Below are 16,633 nucleotides of genomic sequence, written 5' to 3' on the forward strand. Positions count from 1 at the left end.
ATGAGCACTAGAAATACTGTCTGTGAAGTGCCTGGAGTTGGCTTCAGGCTCACAGTTTTGCAAAGAATAGCTGTAGCACCGGCGTTAAAGTCCAGCAAGCCTCCAGCCCCAATGAGGAAGCACAGGCAGAAGCCAGGACTTGATGATCCACAGACATGATCCCCCGGAAAAATGCGCGGCACAGTAGCCTCCTTTGTCGCCCGGAAAGTAAAACGAGGCCTGACTGGGTTCCCCAAGGGCGACCTTCGCGCCTGTAGACAAAGCCTTGAGAGAGGCGCCAGCTAGGCCTCGGAAGGTGGCTACAGGTCCCACTGCTCTGGACGAGAGAGGCGGGTGTAGAGGCAGGAAGGGGAGGAGGAAAGGAAGGAGGGGACTGACCCAGCCAGCTAGGGCTCCCGCGGCGCTAGGCGGAGCCAGGGCCAGTCCGGCCCGCGCTCAGGTGAGCGAGACGGGACGGAACTAACAGAAGCCCGTGCCAGGGTCGGGCCCGCGCCCGCCGCTCCGAATCACGGGCTACATTCGCTTTCCCCGCCGAGACCGAGGCGCCACGGAGCCATGGCCGGCCTGAACTGCAGGGTCACGGTCGGACTGTTGGGGGTCCTGCTGCTGGGCGCTGCGCGCCTGGCCCGCGGATGGGGTGAGTGCGGCGCTGCCTGTGCGCGGAGCGCTGAGGGGGCACTGGGCTTTGAGGGTCTACACCGCCCGCCACGGTGGGGCGGGGGCGTTGCGGGCGGGGGGCACAGACGTCTGGGGCCCCCCGGAAGCCCGGCTCCGGGGCGTGCCGCGTCGGGAGTGCTGGCCGTACCCTCCTGCATTCCGCGCGACCTCGCCCAGGGCTCAGACCACGGCAAGTGGAGGTGTCCCGGAGCGGGGAGCACCGCGGTGGTCGGGGCCACAAGCCGGGCACCGTCAGAGAAGGAGAGAGGGGCGCGCGGACGCCGGGCCCAGGGAACCTCGCTGAGGTGGCGCGCCGCGCGCTCGGGGGCTCTACCTGGATTATTGATGGCGCCGGGCTGGGCGTGAGGAGGGAACTTCACTCCCTGGCGCACCCTCTACCTCAGCGCCTGGGCCAGAGAGACGGGGCGAGAAAACGGTGGTTTGGCGCCACAACATCCCACCTTTTTTCTCACCTTTTCCCCTGTCCGTCCGCTCCTTTCTCGCTCTCCCGAAGTTTAGGAACATTTATCCAAAAATGAAAGCACTTCTGTGCCGCGGAGGCTGTGCACGCCCCCGCCCCTCGCACCTGTGCGTAGTGGACTTGGACAGCGGAAGAGGGTCGGCAGAGGGGGCGGTCCACAGTTGTGTGGGAATTCCGAGTTCCGGTGGGGGGCAGGGACCGCCACATCCCAGCTACCTGGGCCTACGAGGAGGTGCCCTGTGGGCCCTGGAAGCATTAAAACCGTACTGGTCTCTTCATGTAAGAACTTGATTTGAGGCCTTTCCTGAGACTAGTACAACTTTTGTGTTTTTAAAAGAGCTATCCAGGAAGCGATTTGGGTTTTTGATTACCCTTTGCTGCATCTAAGGGGACGTTTGTGTTTGGCAGGCAGGTATATTAGAGGAAATTAAGTTAAAGAATCAATCTAAGCAGATGAGTTGAACTTGGGCGTTCCGGCAATTGCCATCATGACAAATCCGAGACTGGAAAGCTTCCTGGTTCTTTTCTCCAACAGCAGTGAGGTGACATATTGCTGCACAGAAGATGGGACGTTGAAAATATTTACTGTGTTTATTGTAATTTGGACTGTTTTCAAGATTCCCTTGAAGAAAAAGTCCGTTTAATAATAAAGAGTAGGGGCTTCCCTGGTGGCGCAGTGGTTGAGAGTCCGCCTGCCGATGCAGGGGACATGGGTTCGTGCCCCGGTCCGGGAGGATCCCACATGCCGCGGAGCGGCTGGGCCCGTGAGCCATGGCCGCTGAGCCTGCGCTCTGCAACGGGAGAGGCCTCAACAGTGAGATGCCCGCGTACCGCAAAAAAAAAAAAAAAAAAAAAAGAATAAAGAGTAATTTAGCTAATGAAAGTAGGTGTAAATGTATGTGTGAGGAAAAATAGTGTGCCCATCACACTTGAGAGCTGTCTTGAAACTCTGGGAATTGTCTGAGATGTTTCCGGTTGTCTGTGATAACAGTTGAGAACTCCTCCAGTAAGAGTATGGTGTAAATCAAGGCATCAGTGCATTACTGACAACTATGACAGCTTATCCTGAACTGGCTTGTATTACATGTCTGATTCCTCCCTGTGGCCTGGAGAGGTTGCCGTTTTGGTCTCCGGTGAGTCCAGTGGAGTCTGTTCTTTCCAGAAAGTTCTTGACTGTTGGAGCCGTGTCTCTTGGTTCATTGTATAGATACAGGGAAGCCCAAGAACTTTCCTATTTTACCTTCTTAAATCTTTCCTGTGGTCTTAGGAAGTGGACCTGTGAGGCCATATCTCTGGGCTGAACTAAAGGTTATCCCTTTGTGGTTGGAGCAGTCACAGAGTACATTTGCTTTGCCCAAAGTCTTGGGGTTGATCTAACTGGTGGAGGCCTTCGAGAAGTTAGTAGAGTCTGTCCTGGAAAGATGGAGAGAACCAGAGAGCCTAGCACAGTGGATTTATTTTATAAATCCCTGAACTCTCTTAAGACTCTGCAGAGTGAAAATGATGTTGGTGTCACTGCAGAGATGAAGAGTAAAGGAAAGTTTGCATCTTGGTGAGGTGTGTTTGTTTGAGTTTGGTATTCCCACCAGCTCTCCCACTTTTAAGAATGAAAGACTGGTTAAGTTAAAATGGCCTTGTTAAAAAAAAAAAAAAAAAAACAAAAAACAAAAAAAAAAACCTCAACTTAGGGACTTCCCCGGTGGTGCAGTGGTTAAGAATCTGCCTGCCAATGCAGGCGACACAGATTTGAGCCCTGGTTCTGGAAGATCCCACATGCCACGGAGCAACTAAGCCCGTGCTCCACAACTACTGAGCCCATGTGCCACAACTACTGAAGCCCACGAGCCTAGGGCCCGTGCTCTGCAACAAGAGAAGCCACTGCAATGAGAAGCCCACCCACTGCAACGAAGAGCAGCTGCCGCTCACCACAACTAGAGAAAGCCTGTGCACAGCAACGAAGACCCAACACAGTCAAAAATAAATAAATTTATTTATTTTTTTAAAAAGTTTAGTCTAAGAGATTCAAGTAGGATAGCATTTAAAAAAAAAAGAAAAAGAAAGAAAGAAAAAAAACCCTCAACTTAGTGGCTTTCCAAGAACCACTCAGGTACCAGAGTCTGGGTCAGTGACCCCATTCTTGCCGCCATGATTTCTTGCCAAAAATATGAGTAGGCATTAAATGACGTGTTCACTCACCCTGGGTGAGTGTGTGTGTTCATCATTCTTCAGATGCAAATGTGTAAGTGGCAGAACTGATGAGTCCTCCCCCCACTCTAACCCCCACACCCACACAGACTGTTTCTCTGCTGGCTGTAGACATGTGCCCGGGTGCTGACCCATCAGCCTCAGGGGTCACTTCATATGTTACCGTTTTGTCTGCGATGACTGTACCCTGCCCCCCCACATTCTTCTAGGGGTTCTCCCAGGCTATCAATGTGGCAAAAGGAAGTTGAAATTATTTAAATGTTTTAAGTAATATATATATATAATTATTGTAGAAAAATTGGCAGCAAATATAACAAAATATCTGTGAGCAAACCACCTTGGTCATTTTGGTGCACAATTTGAGTGTGTGTGTGTAAAACCAAAAATGGGACCATCCCTTTGTATAGCTTTAACTAGTCCCCTATTGGTGGACATTTAGATTGCTTTCAATTTTTCCTACTAAAAATAGAACATGTCCAGAGTTTCCCTTGTGGCGCAGTGGTTGAGAATCCACCTGCCAATGCAGGGGACACGGGTTCGATCCCTGGTCCGGGAAAATCCCACATTGCTGCGGAGCAACTAAGCCCGTGTGCCACAACTACCGAGCTTGTGCTCTAGAGCCCGTGAGCCACAACTACTGAGCCTGCGTGCTGCAACTACTGAAGCCCGTGCGCCTAGAGCCCCTGCTCCACAACGAGAGAAACCACTGCAATGAGAAGTCCACGCACCACAATGAAGAGTAGTCCCCACTCACTGCAACTAGAGGAAGCCCACGTGCAACAATGAAGACCCAACGCAGCCAAAAATAAATAAAATAAATATATATATATATTTTAAAAGCTTTAAAAAAAATAGAACATGTCCAACAATAGGGGTCTGTTCAGTGAAAAGACATTAAAAATTATATAGCACAGATTCTATAATGACATGAAGTGATATTATCTTTGCATTGCTAAGGTTATAAAATAGTGTCAACTGGATTATCCCATTTTGATATATCTGAGAATGTGTTCCTGTGGCTCTATTCTGCACATTCTTGACTATTTGCTCCAACTAAAATTCTGGAAATAGAATTGCTGGGATGAAGAGTGGAGAAGAGGTTAAGGTTTTGGATACACATGTCCATGTTGCCCTGTGGTAGCTTGTCCTGTTGTTCTGGTGTACCTTCCTGCCAACAGAGTATGAATGCCCTTTTCCCACACTCCCTGGGCTGTCATCATTGTTGTTTCACTAGCAACTATGGGAGAAGCATTCCTCCCTCTAGCTCAGCAAGCAGGGTCTGAACGGTATTGACGGGTATTCAAGAATCTTAGGAGTGCCCCAGCTAGGTGGTGCTAATAGTACAGCAGCACTTTTTTTTTTTGCTAAAAACAAAAACCCAGAACTGAGTCCCTTGGCTTATAACACAAGCCTCACCTTCGATTTTGCTCAGTGGTGCTGACTTTGGATGGAGGAGAAGGGGAGTTTGCCGGTCAGAAGGATCCATGATTGAGGTCAAGATGGGTGGGACAATGGGGCGTGATATGGGGGAGCCATAGCTAAGGCTCTCCACCTGGGTGATTAAGAAAAGTTCACACCCCTTAATTATCATTCTAAATTATAAAAATTATTCCACAATCAAATTATTTCAAACCACTTCCTACAACCTTGTAATTAGCCCATCACCTTCTCCTGGGCAGCTGGCAACATTTTAGAGAAACCAGCAAGGAGAGCCAAGTCCCCTTCCTCACCTCTTTGTAGCCTTGGGTTTGTATTCAGTACACAAGTTTTTTGTTTCTTTGTTGTTGTTTTTTTTATTAATTACTAACTACTACTTGTAATACCTAACACATATCGAGCTTCTGCTCTGTGCCAGCCACTCTTCTGAGTATTTTACGTGTAAGCATCTCCCACTTAACATCAGTAATTCATCCCTAAAAACCAGACATACTGCATGAAAACACTAACTGATGCCCTACATCTCATTATTTCATGTGGGACAAACTATAAAAACCCACTGCACAAAACCCCAACCCCCAACAGTTTCCAAAAGCATAATGAAACACCAGAAGATACCCATATATAATTAACAACCAATTCTATTAAATGTAAAATGCATGACATCCCTTATGGATTGTCAGACCGTTTACTGTATGTGGCTCTTCACAGACAGTTGCTTTGTGTGTAATAACTTCCTGCACCCCTTTTGTTGGCAGTCGTGGCGTCTCCACCAGATCCTCGCATTCTGCCTATTTTGTTTGCAACATACATTTTTTTCAAATGTTGTATTGTGTTTGGAGATGTAAATATACATATTTCCTAAATAGACATTGGCCAAAAATAACTGTGATAGATGACATAATGTTTGAGTAATAAAAACTCAGCTGTTTCCTCTTGTGAAAATGTAAATCCAGGAGGCATTCTTGAGTAGACCTGCTAGTCATTTAGCTCTCCAGCCTCAAGCAAGTACTCCTATAAGCCCTTAATAGAGGGGCACAGAAAGGTGAAGTAACTTGCCCAGGGCTACCCAACAAGTATGTAGTGATGCTGAGATGGTAGCCCAGGTAGCCTGACTTCGGAACTCAGCTGCTGTCACCAGTGTGCCATGCCCCCCGTGCACAGTGGGACTCCTAAGGACAGCATTTGCTGGTCATCTTAGAGACAGTGTCTGCACTCCAGACATTTTCTTTCATTTTTTGAAAAATCAGCCAACACTTACTGAGGGCTGTGTTCATATTTGTTCTAGGAATGTGTGTTTTTTGTTTTTAAAATGTTTTTTTTGAGTTCACATTGGTTTATAACATTGTATAAGTTTCATGTGTACAGCATTGTATTTCAACTTATGTATACCCTATGGCGTGCTCATTACACGTCTGTCACCGTGCAGTTGATCCCATTTTCCACATTTGTGCCCCCCAACCCCCGACCCCGTCCCTTCCCCTTTGGTAACCACTACTCTGTTCTTTGAATCTACATGGTTTTTTTTGTTTGGTTTGTTCATTTATTTTGGTTTTTGTTTGTTTGTTTTTTATGTTCCACATATATGTGAAATCATACAGTATTTGACTTTCTCCATCTGATAGCATAATACCCTCAAGGTTCATCCATGTTATCGCAAATGGCAAGATTTCATCTTTTTATGGCTGAGTAATATTTCATTGTTTGTGTCTGTGTGTGTGTATCTATCTATCTATCTATACATATATATCATATCTTCTTTATCCATTCTTCCATCAGTGGGCATTTAGGTTGTTTGCATATGTTAACTATTATAAATAATGCTGCTATGAATATCTGGGTACATGTGTCTTTTAGAATTAGTGTGTTTGTATCTTTGGATAAATACCCAGAAGTGGGATAGCTGGATCATATGGTAATGTGTATATGTTTTTAATATGTAAACAATATAAAAACTGTACTTAGAAAAAGAATTACCTGTACATGGTAACAAAATTTCAAATAGTACAAAATGATCTGTGGCGGGGAGAGGGGAGTATGTCCCCTTCTACCTCTGGCCCCAGGCCTCCTCCCAGAGGCAGCTGTGGTTTCTTGTGCATTGTTCCTGAGCATGTACAAGTTTACAAATATACATACCTCCCTTCTTTACACAAAAAGGAGCACAAATATAGTATATAGTATAGGATGCATCCCATATGCGTCTTGATTTTTTTCATGTAGCAATCCATCTTGGTTCTAACTCCATACCAGAACATACGGAGCTGCCATGCTTTTTGACAGCTGCATAATATTCCTTGTCGTGGGAGCATCATGTTATATTTAACCAGCCACTTGTTAATGGATTGTTTCCAGTCTTCTGTTGCTATGAACAGAGCCTCACTGACCATCTTTACAGCTGACTTTTTTGGGTATATGGACAAGTTTATCTGTAAGTGAAATTCCTGGATGAGGAGTTACTGGGTCAAAGCATTTGTACAGAAAATGTCAAATAGAAGAAAGTGAGTAATAGGGGAAGCAGCTTGCCCAAGAGCCCAGCTAATAGGTGGTAGTGCCATCTGTAAATCTGGGCAGTCTCGTTTCAGAGTACAGGCTCTTAACCACCCCAGGCTGCAATTTACTCCTTTCTTTATTCTTTCCAGTTGAAACTAATCATAAACTTTAGGCAAGGGAAATATTTTGAATTTCCTTTCAAATATTTACTTTCAGTTCCGTGATCAGAATGCCATGAGCACTGTGTATTGAGAAGGCTGAAGACGGGCTTGCACTCTGATAGCTCCTCATGTTTGCATTGAGGACTGATTAATTCTTTGTGACTTTTTACGTTGATAAGTCTAATAGTTAATGTGTAACACCCTTTGAGCTGCTATAACACAGACCCAGATGTGTCTAATGGCTCAAACGCAATAGATGTTTATTTCTTACTCACAGAAGGTCCTAAACAGGGGATCTCCTCCAAGCAGCGATATGGGGACCCAGGCTCCTTCCACTTTCTGACTCCACCATCTTCAAGAAGTGTGGCTTCTGTGTTCATCCATATCAAACTGATAGAAGATAAAAGAGCAGGAGGGGGTCTTACATGGAGGGTTTTATGGTCCAGGAATGGAATTTGTTTCATATCAATTCTGCTGCCACTCTGTTGACTAGAACTCAGTGGCATGGCTCTATCCAACTGAAAGGGAGACTGAAATGTAGTATAGATGGGAACCCAGGAAGAAGTCATCGTTGTCGCGGGCAGAGTGGTAGGAGTACCAGACTTAAGGGTCAGGACACCTGGTTCTAACTTCAGGTCTTGTCAACAGTTAGCCTTATGACTCGGGAAAAGTTGCCCTGTCTCCTTAGGCCTCAGTTTTCCAGTCTTTCATGTAGGGGCTTGGACCGTGCGGAGGAACCACCAGCCCTAATGTCTTACGAGCTGATTTACATCAGAGCTGATTTGTGGATCTTCTAGAGACCCCCGAGCTATTGGAAGAGCTCAGGCAGGGTCATATCCAATCCCCATTAGGAAAGTGGCTGGAATGGTGCTTGGCACATAGCAGGCACTTAATAAATATCTGTGGAATAAACAAATGGATAATCCAGGTCAAGGCCAGTTCCTTCTAGGAGGGGGTACGAGCTTATAGACGTTAGATGACTTCTTCAAGTCACTGTGAGAAGGTGGCAAGAGCAAGAAGGTCTAAAGCCCAGATCTTCTGGCTCCAAATCTGATGCAAATCAGACAGAAGAGGAGGAGAGACGCACAGTCCCAGTGACTGCGGGTGTGGACTGGCAAAACTAGAAAGTAGAAAAAAGAAAGTGTGGATTGACAGATGGAGCCACAGCTTTCTGTGTCCCTTCAGGGTGTGGAAGACACCTCCTTGGTGGTCTGGGTTCTCTTCCTCACCCCAGGGCCCAGGATCTTCATTCTGTCGAACATGCTTATAAGTCTCTGCTGGTCCACTTCCAGGAGGAAGTAGATGGGGGTGTGGGTGGGTTTTCGGGAATGCAACCCCACTCCTGGATACTTGCAAGGGAAAAACTAGAAAATTATGGCGATACAGCGAAAGAAGCAAGGTGTAAAGTAGTGTGTGTATGTACAGTGTGACTCTAGTCATAGGAAAAAAGACTGGAAGGAAGAAGTTACACCAGAAGTATCTGGCCTACAGTGTAGCCAGCAGAGCCCTCCTGCGTGAAGGATGGTTTGCTGGTAGCCGTGATGATCATGACAAGGACTTTGTATTGTCCTGCACATTCTCCCATGTGAACCACGTTGCTTCACAATATCCCAGCTTGGTTCATTTGGTTTGGATTTCTCTAAACAGTAATACTGAATTTGTGATAGAATACAGTAGAAAATCAGAATTTGTTTTATAGACATATACTTCACAAACTTTTATAAAATTTAAAGTTCTTTCTTCAGTTACTGTACTTAAAAAATAATCTGCACTTTTCAGTTCTCTCCCGAGTACAGCCCAAGCCAAGGGCACCCCTGAGAGCCTTGTTAGTCTGACTTTGCCAGGGAGAGGCTGTGCTCTTGGACGGGCCGTCCATTCTGCCAGATGGAAATGCAGCTCAACAATATACTATGAGGCCATTAACCACCTCACCCTAGACTGTGAACATCTTTAAATAATAAATTCGGAAATATTTTGAAAAAACAAATTACAACTGTTCCACGAGCACAAATGGTATAACTTTCTTTGTTTTAAGCGAAGTGCAAATATTCCCTACCCTCAATGGCAGACAACCAAAGCATTCTGGGGGAAATGTGCCACTTCTGTAAAAACTTATGGGTACCTACGTGCTGTCTTTGGCTGGGACAATAAGACAGTCTCCAGAATTGAGTTCATCAACTTTCTGCATCCAAAAATTACACAGAGTTCAAGTCAGGCTGTTGTTTTTGTTTTGGGGTCTGCCCACTTGGCCATCTCCAAGTAATGTCACACAATGCTTGGAGCCCTGAGGAGACTTCTCAACACTTGACAATTTGTGGTCCAGCTGAGAGCTGGGCTAGGATGGTGTATGTCCAGGCACGTGCCAAATTCCTTCAAGCGGATGCTTTATCTTCCATCATTGGGCTGGTGGTGGGGACATCAGGCTATTTCAAACAAGGATGTTTGGCTAAAACATTTTTTAACCTGAGAACAACTCACAAACATTTGGTGAGAGGTCCCAGGACATCATGGAGGATGCAGAGATGGTGAGATGAAGCCCCTGAGCGTGAAGGGCATCTCCTGGACCCAGACAGACGCCTAACTCCGGTGCACAGTGGCAAGCCGGCCATGGAGGAGAGTCCAAGAGCCAGCAGCACAGAGGGTGAAGTTATCAAATGCTGCTCCTCCTGCTAGAAGTCTACGCTATGCTGGAGGCCCCAGGCAGCTGGGGACACTGTCTCGGGAGGACTTAGCCTGTGGTGATGGGCTGTCTTTACCACCAACCGCCCTGCTGACAAGTCTTACTGGAGTGGGGCCCTGGAGTATCTTCGAGGCATAGACCCAATGAAAATAACGTCTGTAAATCACTCAGCACAGTGTCCAGCCTCGAACAGATTCCTCACTTAATAATTGTTATTACTTTGATCATTTGAGTTGAGCCCAAGAAGAACATTGAAATTTTCAGCAGCAGACAACATGGACCAAACTGCCAGGCCGTTGTCTGTGTAACCAGGTTGCTTTTGGGAGACATTTTGGTTGTTTCAGCCTCTGCTACTACATACTATGCTTCAGCCACTATCCCAGTGCGGTCAGCTTTGGGCCCTTATGAGGAAGGGGAAGCTCCTAGAATCGAAGCTGCTGGATTAAAAACTGCAAGAAATTGTTCTCAATGACACTAGAACATGTTTTTAAAAATTGTTTGCAGGTGAGCACCAGCGCACGCCAGTGCGTGCGTGCATGCACACACGCACACGCACAAACACACACATTTCCTTTTAGCCAAGGAACTGACCATACCGGTTTTATGTAACTTAAACATCAGGCCCAATTACACATGAGAAGTGAAAAGAACTTCCTAGTGGGCTTCCGAAGATTACAGCTGTCCTTGTGAGCAGGTGTCATAAACCGAGACTGGGCTGGAGTGTGCCAGGCCATACAACCAGAGCTGGATATTCTGTGGAGTCTGGCAGGGCCCCTGCTTTCATCCCTGCTGAGAGGTGGAGGATTGCCCAACTGCCCTGAAGTTGCTGACAGTCTTATCAGGCACTTCAGCCCTGGGCTGTCAGGAGCAAGTTCTCAACTTATCACAACAAAGAAGACATTTTTTTCAAATTGTAGACAGTGCTTGGGTCATTTTGCAGAAGCCCATCCCAACACAATGCAGCCAAACCCTTGAAATAACATCTTCCAGCCTCCCTAGTCTCTGCTTCTGTGGGAATACAATTCCAGTTCCAGCCAGGAACCGTGGGACACCAAGGAAGGTATGTCCCACTGGCACCTTGAAACTCCAGATAAGCATCTTCTTCTTCCCCTGGTTACTGGAGACTGGAAACAAGCCAAATGTCCATGATTAGAAGACTGGTTAAATTAATGATGGTACATCCAAACAGTGGAATGCTACACAGCCATTTAAAAGAATGGGGTGGCTCTCGGTGTACAGACATGGCATAACCCCCCCAGATATATTCTTGAGGGGAAAACAAGATTCAGAACAGTGAGGATGGTATGCCACCCTTTGGCAAAGTGAAATGAAATAACATAGGGGTGCCTTATAGAGATATGCTTGCATATTTTACTTTGTGCTTCATGTATTTTTTATCTAAAAGTAAAATATATTTTTCAACTTTATTGAAATATAATGTACATACCATAAAATTCACCACTCAACTGCACTGTTTGATGAGTGCTGTCAGGTGGTACAACGTTTCAGTCACCCTGCAAAGTTCCTCCAGACCCCTTTGCAGGCAGAGGCCCTGCCCTTTGGCCCCTGGAAACCATTGAATTGCCTTCTATCACCACAGTTTTGTCTTAAAAATAGTTTTAAATTAAAAAAAAAAATTTAAAGCCAACTATGGGTATAGCAATGATTCTGTCTTCAAAAAAGTCTACAGATGCTTCCTGCAAGAATTTGGTGTATAGAAGGGATGGAGTAGAAATATTAAGTCACTGGGAATCAAGGAACTAATGACCAAAACTGCCTTCTCCACCTGGAGCAGCTTTTCTTGAAAAACAATTTGCTGCATTTCCCACCCCCCCCCCCCCCCCATCCACTGTTAGGGCCTAGCACTGAGCAGGCCTAGAGAATCTGATTTTTGCCTAGACTGTCTTGAAAAGATCTAGCCTAGTCTTGGGTTATTTGGTAACAGATTCCATTCATTCCCCAGATGTTGGAGGCCCCTTGTGCTGGATGCTGGACATTGAGAGGTAGAAAACCCTAGTCCCTTGCTCTCTGGGGGCTCACCACCCAGAAGGGATTCAAACATGTAAACCAGGAGCTACCAATGGGTGGCCTGAGGGCCTTGGCCCAGTTCTGTTTGATGTGTTTTGAAAAAAGCTGAATTACAATATATTTAGTAGAGCATGTACCCTCTGATTCAATAAAGACCCTCCTCACTGTGTTGGCTTTTCTCATTTATATTACCTGCCTAGGCCCTGAAAGCATTTGAGTTTGAGACAATATGCAGTGTGGTAAGTACAGCAAAAGATGTATGTATGAGAACTGCAATAAAGGTTGAGGATGGAGAATACCTTCCACAGGCAGGAAAAGAGAAGGAGGAGGACAGGTGTTCTGGTGTCTGAGGTCTGTGGAACATCATAGCAAAACCCTAAGATAGGCCCTGGAACAGAAGTATGGCTGTGTCATTCATCACCAGTAATCCCATAGTGTTGTTTTGATATTTTAAAAGTGTTGGGTCATTTGTAGAGATGTGGATGGACCTAGAGACTGTCATACAGAGTGAAGTAATCCAGAAAGAGAAAAGCAAATATTGTATATTAACGCATGTATGTAGAATCTAGAAAAATGATAGAAATGAACTGGTTTGCAATGCAGAAATAGAGACACAGATGTAGAGAACGAATGTACGGACACCAAGGGCTGGGATGAATTGGGGGATTGGGATTGACATATATACACTAATATGTATAAAATAAATAACTAATAAGAACCTGCTGTATAGCACGGGGAACTCCACTTCGCTGTACAGTAGAATCTTAACACAACACTGTGAAACAACTATACCCCAGTAAAAAAAATAAATAAATAAAATAAGAGTGTTCTCCCACCATCTCTGAAAAGACAGCTTGCAAAGTGATCCTCTATCTGGAAAAATGTAATGAAGAGTAATCCTTCAATTTATGATTCATGACTGGAGACCAGCCATAGGCGCGAAGCAGAATGTAGTTTGAATGATGATTAAATGCCTCATTACTCTGGGATTTTCTAACTGAGTTTTGTTCCCATCCTCCTCTTCCTTCCTTGGCAATAGCACTTAGCAGCAGGACCAACTCCTGCTGTGAGGAAGGAATACGGGTCATGAAAGGGAAAGTGCTCTGAACCACAGCCTCTCTCCCTTTCAGGAATAACCATCTACTTTTTCTTCCACCTGCAGACACAATGTGCCTCCTCAAAACCCGTAGCTCAGCATTCTTGGTCCTTCAACTCAGTTTTTCAACCTCCCTGAATTTATGGCATAATTATCTTAAGATCATTAGCTAGTGCCACCACTGGCACTGTCCAGGTGCCAATAGCGGCCATCTTAGCTGATGTAACACCCTCCATAATGATCATCCTTGTTGATATAATTTCGTCCGTGATGGCTGAACACCTATAATGTCCATTCTAACTGATTTAACGCCTCCCATGTTAATACCTTCTGTAACGGCAATTCTCGTGGACATACACCTTCCGTAACAACTGTCCTTGTTGACATAGTACCTTCCATAATGGCCCTCGTCATTGACATGACACCTCCTGGGGGCTGTCCTGACCCCTCTGGATGAAGAAAGCATGTGTCTTTCTGGCCCCAGATATCTCCTAGAGTGTGCAGGCTTCCTTTGCTGACCTGTTTTACCATGGGGTTACGTGGTTTGCTGGAGGAATCACTGTACTGACTGGCCCATGGTCGTTTGAGAGAGCTTCATTCAAAGACTTACTCTCCAAGTCAGGCTATGTGGATGGATCACCCCCACCCCCACCCCTGTCTTTAAGGTTGCTGGAAACAATGGTAACTAGACTTATCATGATGATCATTTCATGACGCATGTAAGTCAAATCATTACATTGTACACCTTAAACTTACAATGCTGTATGTCAATTATATCTCAATAAAACTGGAAGAAAAAAATTTAAATAAAAATATTAAAAGATTGCTGGAGATAACAACAACAAAAGGTACTAACCCCTACTCCCTAAAACAAGAGGTTTAAACAGAAGGATGTATTCCCAGTTGACTGCAGCCCTGGCCCCTGGGATAGGGCTGGCCCACACTCCCCAGTCCTGTCCCCCTAAGTGATCAGGAGGTTGGGTCTCTGCAGTCAAGAAGCAGTTAGACATAGGGCTTCCCTGGTGGCGCAGTGGTTAAGAATCCACCTGCCAATGCAGGGGACATGGGTTCGAGCCCTGGTCCGGGAGGATCCCACATGCCGCGGAGCAACTAAGCCTGTGTGCCCCAACTACTGAAGCCCGTGTGCCACAACTACTGAAGCCTGTGTGCCTAGAGCTTGTGCTCCGCAACAAAAGAAGCCACCGCAATGAGAAGCCCTCCGCACCGCAACAAAGAGCAGCCCCTGCTCGTGCAACTAGAGAAAGCCCACGCACAGCAACGGAAGACCCAACGCAGCCAAAAATAAATAAATTAATTAAATAAATCTATAAAAAAAAGAAGAAGCAGTTAGGCCTGATGAGTATAGATTCTTATTTAACCATCTCCCTGCTAGCTTTTTATCAGAGAAACTTGAACAGCTAATCTCTGATGGCAAGGTGAGACCATTGGCAAAGGACTCAGGGAACACTAAAGAAATGGGAATTTCAGTAACTTCTGAACTTCTGGCAGACGGAGAAGGGGAAGGGCCCTCATTCTGTTCGTGTCCCTGAGCCCACATACAGATGGGTTTTTTAACTCTGCTCCTTTGGTTCTTCCCCATCTGTCCTTGTGATCCTCAGTGACTTTCAAGTTCATCATGACTCACACTTCAAGGTCTGGCAAAATGAATCTTTTTAACATTTCATAAAATGTTAATGTGATTTACACTGGCCCTGTGGCAATTTAGCATATCATCCTGACTTATTTGCAGTGGTCATAAACTCAGTTATATTTGTTGTTTAATTCTGCAATTCCCACATGCAAAGTCTCTTATTATGCAGATTTCTCTACTTCTGTGAGCCTCCTTTGAAATCATCCCTCCACGCAGTACAATTCCATTCCATGTGGAGTGAAATGTTAAAGTCCGGGTCTTATCGTGGCAAGAAGCCTTAAAATGGCCACAGTCCCAGAGGGGTTTGTACATAGATGTGTTCATTTGCTCCAGATTGTGGCCCAGACAGGGCCCATGACCTCGTTATGCATCTCTAACATACATCTCCAATATGGCATGTGTCTTTGATCATAAAAGGGAAAGATACAACAGAAGGTTTGGATGGCTCCCTGCAAACCCATCACCACTTTTAAAAGTAATTCAAAACACAAGCCCTGCAGACAGTTGATCGCTAGTGTCCACTTTGGAGAATCATTCAGTTACTTTAGAAAATTAACTTGCATCATTGCATATAAATTTCTTTCCTAGGGAGTTTGGGAATTAAGAGTAGGGAGTGAATGGATGGACACAACGGTCCCTGTTTTGATAAACTATTCCAACAAGTCAGATTGACTAAGAATGCCCATGGTTCCTTTTATTTAAAATTGCTCTTTGAACTTTATTGTCCTCTATGATTGTTCTCAGAGCTATGGAAATAGTAAACTATTTTAAAGGGAACCATGGGTCTCTCACTGAAGGGGTGAGAACATGATGTCCTTTGACTTCTGAAGTCCGTGGATGTGACTCCCCGAAGCTGGGCCCAGCCTTGTGCATCTCTGTATGCTGGCACCCGGCCTGGAGAGCAGCTCACCATTACCTTGAGTCATGTGGCCCAAGTCAGCCTTCATTGCAATCGCAGCACCAAGTTGTCTTCAGGCCTTCCGCTTCCGTTGTGCGTGCCCTGGTCCTCCTCCTGCGCCTTCTTCCCTGCCCTGACCCCTGCCCCGCCAGTGCAGGCCTGGGTCCCAGTTCACCCTGATGCAAGGTTGCACTTGGTCACCCCCAGGCACTTTATTTATAACTGTAGTCGATGTTCAATCCTTTCTGGTGTGTTAACTGACTGTTGCAGTGTTTTTAGTGTATGGGCTTAAAATGTGGCCCTGTCCTTTAAAGAGCCTATGAAGCTCTCGTGTTGGAATGGCAAGCTAGTTCTTCACTTGGGAGGTGCACATGCTATTTGGGGCTGGGGCATGGGATGATCCCCCGTCCTGTCACCTCCTGTTCCTCCATACTTCCAGCAATAGCCTGAAGAATTCCCCCAGCTTGGCCTAGTCCCCACACTCAACTTCTCTGTGGGGATGCTGTGTGGGCAACCATCAGCCCACTTCCCTTTACTTCCGAGAAAGAGAATGAAAAAAGATTTGCCCTGCTACCGCAAGAGGCTGCTTTTCCCAAGCCAGCCAGGGGAGTAAGGTGGGTGGAGTGGGGAGGGGAACAGGGTTATGGGGGAGCATTGGTGTGCCTTCTCAATCAGGTCCTGCCTGATCTCCAAACCAATGAACGAGCAGCTTTACAGCTCAGATACCTGGAAGGACAGGTGGGAGTCTTTTTCCAGGAGGAGGTATTTCCTGCCAAGCCAACCAGAGGTCTGGGTTGGGATTCTTGCAGCCCAAGTAAAGGGGAAGAAAATTCAGGAGATGGGGTTTGG

The 16,633-nt window shown here is 45.9% G+C and overlaps 1 protein-coding gene across 1 annotated transcript in view; it reads left to right on the plus strand.

Moving 5' to 3' along the window:
* The first annotated feature begins 525 nt into the window (after window positions 1-525).
* Window positions 526-16,633, plus strand: part of CDCP1 (CUB domain containing protein 1) — a 52,725-nt gene continuing 36,617 nt past the window's right edge. The window contains exon 1 of the mRNA XM_065885672.1: window positions 526-637. Within this exon, the coding sequence (XP_065741744.1) occupies window positions 556-637 (82 nt within the window). The 5' untranslated portion in view covers window positions 526-555. The remainder of the gene's footprint in view (window positions 638-16,633) is intronic.

Source organism: Phocoena phocoena, chromosome 10, assembly GCF_963924675.1.
Source record: "Phocoena phocoena chromosome 10, mPhoPho1.1, whole genome shotgun sequence".
Taxonomy (NCBI): Eukaryota; Metazoa; Chordata; class Mammalia; order Artiodactyla; family Phocoenidae; genus Phocoena; species Phocoena phocoena.